This window comes from Xenia sp. Carnegie-2017, unplaced genomic scaffold (genome assembly GCF_021976095.1).
Source record: "Xenia sp. Carnegie-2017 unplaced genomic scaffold, XeniaSp_v1 HiC_scaffold_111, whole genome shotgun sequence".
Classification (NCBI taxonomy): domain Eukaryota; kingdom Metazoa; phylum Cnidaria; class Anthozoa; order Malacalcyonacea; family Xeniidae; genus Xenia; species Xenia sp. Carnegie-2017.
In genome coordinates, this window is record NW_025813416.1 from 1 (window position 1) to 10,580 (window position 10,580).

Below are 10,580 nucleotides of genomic sequence, written 5' to 3' on the forward strand. Positions count from 1 at the left end.
TTGTTGCCGAAGGACTTTTAGCTATGATTTCTTTAGTGCTTGGGGAATCGTGGCCGTTGTATGGCAGTGAAATCCTACATTCCTGCAAATATATTTCAATCGACAAAAAATCTGTAGCCATAAGGCGCCATACTATTATTTGCTTTATCATAAACAAATGTTTGGGGCTTTTCAATTTATGATCATTGATCATTCAATCATTGGAAAATTATACTACATATTGTTTAAGATTTGAGAAAACTAACATTGATTACATGAGAAGCTGTTTACTATAACCTGTGATTTTAAGTCTTCTGATCCATGAAGCTTTTTATTTTGACAATTTGACTTGAATGTTACTCCTTTTATACTCTTTTTGTCGGGAGGGCACATTGTTATACACTTTGTATATATATATATAATGCTGATCACTTATGCAATGTTCGGCGTTTAAAGGCTTGTCTCTTTTTTACATAATATTAATCCTTGCTAGTAATCTTGAAAACAATATAAATGCATTAACACCTGCGCTCAATCAATCAGCAATTTATGTGTATTGCTTAAGTTTACAGGTGCAGTATAAGAGTACTTAAAAGCCAAGAGTCTTGTAATACACGAAACAACGCACCTTTATAAGTCTAAAATGTGTAAAGTTAAATGCATGGGCACAACAAACGCAATAAACTATATTTGCACATTGATTGCACGTAGTTTACACGTGATAAGAATTAATCCTCGCCATTTTCTCTGTTTTATAGCAACATGTTTATTTCTTTGAACTCATCATGTTTTCAACTATGTTTTTATTTTAAAACTTGCAGTTCGTTTAGCAATAAAGTTGATTGCAAACTTTAGTTTGCTGCCCTTTATGGGAAAATACAAAATATCAAGTCGCTGCATTTCAAATGTAATTTATTAGCCACTGAAAGATAGTATACACATCTCACTTAAAAACATAATGTTAAACATAACCATATTTTAATCAACTGTATAAAATATTTTGTGCATTTATAAAATTTTGATTTAAGCATAATGAGGCAAACATTTATAAATTTCATGGTAAATATGTATAAAAGTATTTTTATAAATACTTATCACAACTTATTGTTGCCCAAAAATAACTTTCATTGAGTTAGCAAGATTAAGAATGTACTTGTTTTAAAAATGAAAAGACTAAAAATGTGAACCGAGCTGGCTAAATACGGCACGGTAAATCCATTTCATGTGTTTTCGCCAAACGAGATATGTATAATTGATGTCGGTGATCACTCGATTTTAGTATCTACTGTATTACGTTGTTTAGGTTTCTACATTTGATATTAATGTAAAATAATCTTCGTTTGATGATATTTGCAACGATTAAAACAAACAAAGACGGCTGACAACCGAAATGCAACATGGAAAAATGAAGAAAATTTACCGAAAGCTTTACCTCATTATGTCAAACGGTGATAAAGAGACAGGTGACTTTGGATTTTTTCGTCACGACTTTCCAATATAGTTATAACTAAAGTTACTAAGGATTGCATACCTACACCGCAGGGATTGACTGCGTAAGAATTTTATGCAAGGGTTGAGATGGATTGAAAACAATTACAAAACTTCAATTTAGAAAGTTCAAACTTGGTAAAATATCAAATCATAACATATATATAATGATATATAAGAATACAGTAAGTTCACGCTTGCATTTGTCCTGTATCCCCAAGTTACAGATAAGAAAGACGATGACGAAAAACTTGACTACCACGATCACCACGACAAACATTTCAGTGCAGAAACAAAGACCAAGAGAAAGATTTCGAAAATTATATGCCACTTCCAGACACGACAGCTCTTCATAATTGTCATGTATTCAATTATCGCCAAAATATTCAATTAACAAATTTTAAGACTAGGTAAAGTATCAGTAGATAAGGTGCAGCTTTGTCACACTTTTGTCACGGAGCTCTTACCCGTGCAAGTTAGTTTCCAGCCCCCTGAAGTTGATCGGTGCGCGCGCATGTCAACCGGAAATAGGGGTTAATAAGCAAGGCATGACATTGGATGGCGTGAAAATCGGAAATACGACAAAGGTGGAAGTTGCATGCTGTTGACAAAGTAACATTAGAACCGTTTCTCAATCGAAGGTAAAAACGGTAGAAAACGAGGTAATCGCATTTTATAGCTTATACTTTATCGAAAGGTTTACATTTTATCTCTTGAAACAAATGGAATTGAATGTTGACATTGATCAGGCATTAAGAATGAACAAATTGCCTTTGGAGTCAGAAAAGAATGAAATAACTGTATTTTGATGACGCCTTGGAAAATGTGTCCGAAGAGATTGTGATCAAAGATTTTATGAAAAGCATTGAAGATGTCGACCCACCCGTTAATGGACTTGAGATACTAAAATATACTTGTAAAGATTGGCTTAAAATATTTGTTTCATATAAAATGAACAAACTTAAAAAATGAGTCATTCAACTTTTGTAAATGTTTATTTATACTTTTACATTCAAATCTGAACATCGATCTTTACTGTCAAATGACTGCATCAAACATGACGCCCTCGGTACACAGTTTTCTGAATGAATGAAATAAGAACCACTATATAAAATTGCTGCTTCCGTATGACAGTTTATACCTCAAACATATATATATTTAAACTTTATATAATAGCACACAGTAAGGTATAAACGCACCCATGAATTACAAACTTACATCAAAAATCGGCGAACAGCTACATCGACACCTGCGTCCCATACACTACATGAATGAAGAGTAAAAATCAATGACATAAAACACAACCTGAGATTAAAATATCTTTAAAGGCATACAAACCCACAAATTTTGCATTGGAATTTTCCTCGTGACTCCATTAACGGGGACAGATGTACTGTGTGGCCACATTTAGCCGTGAAAGAGAAATCACGACAGCGATTACATTTTTCTGAAAATGAGGAGATAGATTCTGTTGAAGATAAAAAACATTCGCTAATTTGAAATAAACAGAAAGAACTCGCACTTACTAATTTCGTTTGATGCTGACTCCAGCGATGCCATTCTGCCAGACTTTGCGATTTGTGTGTCTTGATTTTTTGCAGAGTTTTTATCGTCTTAACACATACAAAACACTTTTAGTATTTCAAGTGGTTGAAGTACAAAGCGTATGCGTTTGAGATGTGACCTTCGCCGCCATCTCGCAAGTGCAAATTAAAAAAATTACCATTGAATAGTATGACCTTGAATAATGAGGCGTGGGTAAGATTTGTGCAGTATCCTATTGAGGGGAATGATGCAGTAAATGATAAGGACCCACGAAAGATGCCTGACAATGTGAATAAACGAGCGGCATGAACATAAGTCAATATTAAAAGGAAATGAAAACAGCCTTTAACATACCGACCGACACGATACAGTAAATGATAAGGACCCCACGAAAGATGCCTGACATTGTGAATAAAGGAGCGGCATGAACATAAGTCAATATTAAAGGGAAATGAAAAGAGCCTTTAACATATCGACTGACATGATACAGTAAATGATAAGGACCCCACGAAAGATGCCTGACAATGTGAATAAAGTATCGGTTTGAACATGAGTCAAAATTGAAGGGAAATTAAAAAGAAAAATCATGTTGTGAAGATAAGATCCTGCGGTGTGGGCGGTATCATACAGTGGAAAGTGATGCAGTTAATGAATAATGAGACCGCCTCTGGAAAGATATCAAACAATGTACCGAAAAGGGATTACTGATTTGAACAAGCGTGAGTCTTACACTTGAATGTGATTCTATTCAATTCTTCACTCACAGTATGAATGAGACCTATTCTTCTTTAAAGAAAATCATGCGTTGGTAAATGATTATTCATGTGAAGGCCAACACTTTAAAAACGGGGAAAATGTTCCTGTTGCACACCAACTTGAACAGTGCTTCATAAACGTGTTAAATCTGCGTTAGGAGAACAAATAATCTGAACATCATGGCTTCCATTGAGAAATATCCATGTTTCTGTGGTGCAGGCTTCGAGAGAATCGTATCTAAGAAGGACGAACGTGCGTATGTTAAATGTAAAGGTGAAGGATGCACATTGTTCTGCCACGAAGAAAGGTACCATATTATAATGGATGCCTACGAAACGAAAGTCGCGAAAGAATTCAAACCTAACAAGTTCCCCCTGTGCGAATGCGGTTATCCAGGTAGTCTCATGGTCTTCCAATCGAGCAATAATCCTGAAAGGCCATATTTTCGTTGTCAATCTATCGCCGACGGTGAAAAATGTAGCTTCTTCCATTGGGGGAACGTGACTATGAATAGCAAGATCATTAAGAAAAAAAGAAAGGTTGAACTGAATGACCATAAGAGGAAAGAGCCTAAAGAAAAGGAACCTAAAACGGTCGCCGTTAAGAAACAGAAAAAAAGGACCAATCCTTTGCAGGACGATGAATAAACACGAAACGTTAAGCAATAATAATAATAACAATGCATGCACGAACGGATGATCACTGTATCTAAAAAATTCACGCAATAAATTTTTGTAATGTATCGCTGTGAGTGTTTGTTCATTACACGCAATACCTTCCTGAACACCTGAAGATGCTATCTGTTTGTAATTATTCAATTACTCTGTAGGAGTTCAATGAACATATACTATAAAATGAAGCATGATTTCACAAATTGCCATTACTGCATGAAAATCATCGCCAGATGATCATGGGGGGAAAAGAGTATCTAGAGCGTTTACGTGTTCGAGCCATCAGAAAAAATGTAAAGGCAAAACGTTTGCTGAAAAAAGTTCAGAAAGAAATCTCTAAAGATAAAACTGATATTTCAAAAGTGTTAAAATGGGTAAAAAAATCAAAGAAGTTGTTGCAGCAAAGTGTTGACCTTGTGGAAGGAAAAAACAACATAAAAAATCAAACTGAAAATGATGAAAAATCTGTTAACTTTGTGCTTGAAAAGTTTCGGAACGATATGTTCGTAAATTTGGCACCAAATCGTGTATATTCCGTGCTAAGTTAGACGATCTATCCGTTCGAAATAAGCAAATCAAAGTCAAAGACATAATGACTGAGCTCGATGGCTTGTTTGACGACGCTATTCGACAGGTGAGAGTGAAAAAGCGCTGTGTGACACAAAGCATCTTTTTAATTTTTATGTTAATGTCCGCAGGTAAAAGAACAGTGTGATTTTAGAACACCATTGGAAGATCGTCTTCAGGTAATGATTAGATCGAATGCTTTGAAAACACCAATCAGCACTAAGCTTCTTCCTGCCGCTGAAATTAACTCTAACACAATTTTGGGTGAAATTACAAAACTTTGCAGAGTAATGAGAATATTCCTTTGGACAACTCGTTTATCATCGACCTTATTGGTGTAAAAGCACCTGTTGGGAGTGGTAAGGCCTTCAAAGTCTTAGATTATTCTCAAGACAGTACTTTAAAAAAATCGATTGTAACTATCAAGAATAATGATAACCTATGCTGTGCTCGGGCTTTAGTTGTAGCCATAGGGATGGCTGACCACCATCCTAAATTAAAACAAATGAAGATGGGTAGGCCTATACAGAAAAATAGCCTTAAAGTTGCATAAACGTGCCAATATTTTGCCTGGTAAATGTGGATTGAGGGAAATTTCAAAGTTTCAAGGTGTTCTTTCAGACTATCAAATTATTGTAATAGACTTTGATGCACGAAACACTTCAATTTATGAAGGGCCTAGAAGAGTAAAAAAGCTAATGCTATACAAACACGGAGATCATTTCAATGTTATCAATCCGGCAAAGCTCCCAGCTTTTTTCGGTAAACGATTTTACTGTGAACAGTGTTCAAGCTTTGTAAACAACTATATTGATCACCCATGTTTTGATGTCTGCAGCACATGTTTACGCAAAGGATGTGCATTAATTCCGACGGAACAGCGGGAATGCTCGGACTGTTACAAGCTCTGCCGTTCAAATGAATGTTTTCACCTTCATAAAAAACAACGCATGTTAAGAGGACTTCATCTTCCCTCAAAATGTGACAAATCGTACAAATGTCGTACATGCAGTGTCATTGTTGACCAAAATCGGCAAAATAAACACAAGTGTGGAGAGTTCAAATGTCATATCTGTAAGCAGTTTGTTGTCGGCGGTCACTTATGCTTCATTCAACCTGAACTACCAAAAAAGCCAAATGTAAAACTAATTTTTTACGATTTTGAAACGGATTTTACAAGCGGAGAGCATTTTGTGAACTTTGCTGTTTTACAATTCGCTTCGGGCGAAGAACGTGTTTTCAAAGGATATAATGCATTAAATGAATTTTGCGAGTTTTATTTTCAAGAGAACGTAGGCTATACTGCAATTGCGCATAATGCAAAAGGATTTGACGCTGTTATCATTCAAAAATGGCTCACACAATATCGACCGACAGTCGATATGCATGTCATTCATTCAGGTCAGAGAGTAATGCAATTATATTTAAAGGTTTATCAGATGACGCTAATCAACTCGTGAAACTTCCTAAGTATGCCTCTTTCCAATTTGCCTCGAGCTTTGGATTTGTCGATGTATTCGAAAGGCGATTTCCTTTTAAATTTAACACGCGAGAAAATCACAAATACGTTGGACCTATTCCGGCTCTTGAATATTATAGCCCCGACACAAAGCCAAAATGTAAAAGAGATGAGCTAATTGCATGGCATCAGAATTTAATTGTGAGGGATACGTTTTCGACTTTCAAAAGAAATGTACAAATACTGTTCTCAAGATGTAACTATTTTGCGTTTGTTTTGCATGGAATTCAGAAAGTTGTTTTTGGCCGAAACACGTGTAGACCCATTTTGTTATTGTACAATTGCGTCTTCGGTCATGGCAGTGTTTCGTTCAAACTATTTAAAAGAAAAAACCATTGGCATTGTACCTAAGAATATGTATCGTGATAGCAATAAACCGTATTCAAACAGTGCCATTGAGCTGGAGTCTGTTTCCTTTCAAACAGAAAGCAATATCAAACAAAAGCAATATCAAACACGCTCTTCATCATGGGGAAGTTATTTATGATCTGTTGTTAAATAAACATCATTATGTCGACGGATTTTATGAAGACACAAACACCGTGTATGAGTTCTACGGAAAAGTTTATCACGGCTGCCCTTTATGCCTAGATTTGAAGAGTGACAATTCTTACCGTACAGGTACAACGCTAAGAGAAGCATATAACCGAACCATTGAGCGTGAAAAAAGATTAACGGAGTTAGGATATAAAGTAAAAACCATATGGGAGCATGATTTCAAGCAACTCAGACAAACTCCTCAAATGCAGCATTTTTTAAACACACATGAAATTATAACAGACCTTTACCCTGCCGATAGCTTTTTTGGAGGAAGAGTTGAGGATTTTAAACTGTTTCGTAGGGCCGAAGAAAATGAGAAAATCTTTTATAACGATTTTACAAGTCTTTATCCATTCGTTATGAAAAATCGCCGTTATCCTATAGGTCACCCTACAATTATTCGCAAAAATTTTGAAGATCTTTCAAATTACTTCGGTTTCATTAAGTGCCGCGTTTTGGCACCGGCAGGCTGTATCATCCCGTGCTCCCGATGAAAGTTAATGGTAAATTAATGTTTCCAATGTGTAAGCGGTGTGCTATGAATGCCTCTGCAGAATGCCATCATTCCGAAAACCAGCGTTCATTTTGTGCGACTTTTACGACCATTGAAATGAACACGGCAATCGAAAAAGGCTACAAAATTTTGAAGGTGCATGAAATTTGGCATTTTGAAGAAACATCGGACAGTTTATTTAGTGAATATGTCAATTTCTTTTTGCGATTGAAACAAGAAGCTTCGGGCTTTCAGGATTGGGTAAACTCAGACGCAGACCAGGCAAAATATATCGACGACTATCTAAAGCACGAGGGAATTCTATTGCGTAAGGAAAAATTGTGAAAATCTATGGTTAAGAGCGTCAGCAAAACTTTGTTTAAACTCGCTGTGGGGTAAATTTGCACAACGTAATGATATGTTAATTACGGAGTTTATTCATGATCCGCTTGTATTTTACAAACGACTAAATAGTGCAGACACTGAAATTCACGACATGATTGTCATGGTTGTAATAGTCATGGTCATGATGGTCATGGTCATGATGGTCATGGTCATGGTGGTCATGGTCATGGTAGTCATGATCATGATGGTCATGGTCATGATGGTCATGGTCATGGTAGTCATGGTCATGATGGTCATGGTCATGATGGTCATGATCATGATGGTCATGGTCATGGTAGTCATGGTCATGGTGGTCATGGTCATGGTCATGGTCATGGTAGTCATTGTCATGATAGTCATGTTCCTCATCCTTCTCCACGCTCAAATTATCAGTAATTTGTGGTTATTGAACAAATGCAAGCTTGCCTCAACATGTACTGTTTTTATTAAAATGTTATGTTTAGATATTTTACTAAGTTTTGAAATTTGTTAATTGAAGTATTATATACAATTTCAGCCAAACCTGTATTGTTAAATACAGTTTTGAACGTAATTGTATATACATGGTGTCATACTGTCTTGGTGTGAATCCGTGTGATGAATATGTTAACTCGGAATGCAAACTCTACTCAAACTCTCAAACTCTCTTGAAATCATGCTCCCATATGGTTTTTACTTTTATACCACTTTTTGTGACCATTTGTGTATGGGATTCCATCGTTGATTTTCGTAAGTCGAAATCTGAACGCGTACAGGAATATCACATTTGTTTACGTACAAGTAAACATTCTGATCACCTCAACAGCAAATGCACATGGCTTTACGGCTGATATTGTTTTTATGATAACCGTATCATCTGATCGAGCTTGCAATTTATTGTCCTCCAGGGATAAGGTGTACGATATACCGTTTGCATCGGCAAACCAAATAACCCCTTTGCTGTTCATAACTCGATAAAATCGAACTTTCAAATTCGATTTGTTTCGGAACTCGGAAACGCACAGTCAGAACTTTTCAGTAATCCGTTACATAAGGGCACAATGCATAATGGGAAGAGAGTACTTCCTGTTTTAACTTCCTGTGCGTCCTCTCATCAGTACCTCCCTCTTGTTTGAGGGTTCATTTCATCAATCCCAGACCTCAGTGTCACGTGTGGTCCATTACATGCCATAAACCGTTTACCACGTGGTTAAATGAATTGTAACAAATTAGTTGCAAAATGACAAACAACAAATTACTAACATTGGTGTTTGTTTTTAATGGTGGAAAAATTTTGTTGGGAATGAAGAAGCGAGGATTTGGAGCTGGAAGATGGAATGGATTTGGTGGCAAAGTAGATAGCACAGAAACAATTGAGGCAGGAGCAAAAAGGTGGGTTGCAAGTTTGTACTTTTTGAACTCTGGCAGGTAATTTACACAAGGGCAAATCTGTAATTTTAGAGAGTTAAAAGAAGAATGCAATCTAACCACAAGAGACCTAAAACATGTTGGAATATTAAAGTTTGAGTTTGTTAATGAGCCACAAATCATGGAAGTTCATATTTTACAACCAAGGTTTACGAAGGGAAGTGCAAGAATCAGAAGGTGGACAAGTTAAAATCAATGGCATAGCCAGTTTGCACATTTTAGTCCAATTTTGTAAATTTCAGCACATTATTGTTTTTCATACCTGTAGAAATTCATTGTTTTTACAGTGTGTGAGCGAAGAAAAATGTAGATCAAGGCACTAAATTGCAGGCTGGCTATGCACTGCTTAAAATTAATTCAGAATAAATATAAAGCTTTTTCATAAATTAATTTTATGGATTTTTCCTCCAACAGAAATGAGACCTAAGTGGTTTAACATGGATGAAATTCCTTTCAATGAAATGTGGCCCGATGACAAATTGTGGTTTCCATTGATGCTAAGCAACAACATGTTCAAAGGTTATTTTAAGTTTGAAGGTCATGACAAGATACTACACTACACTCTTACTGACCAAATCATGGACTGATTTTATGTGTAATTTATATTGTATAGCCACAATACTTAAAGCAAATGCATACTCTAAAGTGCAAGCTTTGGATAGAGTCATTTACTTCATGACAGCAAATTTTAAAAGTAAATAGTTCCTATGGAAATGTTTGATAAATAACTATTGAAAACAAGCCTTCACACATCCCAGTCAGCAGTACCTGTGAGTTCCTAAATGGTATTTTCATGAAATACAGATTATAATATAGTCTGTATTTTGTTTCAATAAACCTATATTCTAAATCTACTCATATACTTAAAATTTTCTGCCATACAAAAATAGTTCGTGCAAGTTATTTCATACAAAATTTTTTGGCTGTACTGCATGCACCCAGGTGCTTTTCCAGCCCTGCTAAAGAGTATGATTGATAAACCGTCCAAGTGTTCCAGTAAACATCATCATCATGTTTTGATAAATTGTTTGATTCACTAAACTTCATTAAGTGTGACAGGTGAAACAGATGGTTGTATTGTTGTCATGTTTTGATGAAACCCAGATACACAGCCACGTGCAGTGATTAATCTACCACAAGCTTGACACTATATGAAATAATGAAGGAATGTTTGACATTGCAAATGGAAGCACATATACAGGCAGTCAAAAAGAACTGCTTGATAGCAAAA

General features: G+C 35.8%; 2 protein-coding genes across 2 annotated transcripts; both read left to right on the forward strand.

Annotated features, from left to right (window-relative positions):
* Positions 1 to 7,909: 7,909 nt before the first annotated feature.
* Positions 7,910 to 8,338, forward strand: LOC124446075 (zinc transporter 7-like). The gene is made up of 2 exons (XM_046996872.1): positions 7,910 to 7,953; positions 8,077 to 8,338. The coding sequence occupies exons 1-2, from the start codon at positions 7,910 to 7,912 to the stop codon at positions 8,336 to 8,338; spliced, it is 306 nt and encodes a 101-aa protein (XP_046852828.1).
* Positions 8,339 to 9,003: 665 nt separating this feature from the next.
* On the forward strand, positions 9,004 to 10,106 carry LOC124446088 (oxidized purine nucleoside triphosphate hydrolase-like). Its single transcript, XM_046996897.1, is given in 4 exon segments — positions 9,004 to 9,313; positions 9,383 to 9,490; positions 9,492 to 9,526; positions 9,764 to 10,106. Coding segments are annotated over 4 exon segments (468 nt in total). The 5' UTR covers positions 9,004 to 9,161; the 3' UTR covers positions 9,937 to 10,106.
* Positions 10,107 to 10,580: the final 474 nt, after the last annotated feature.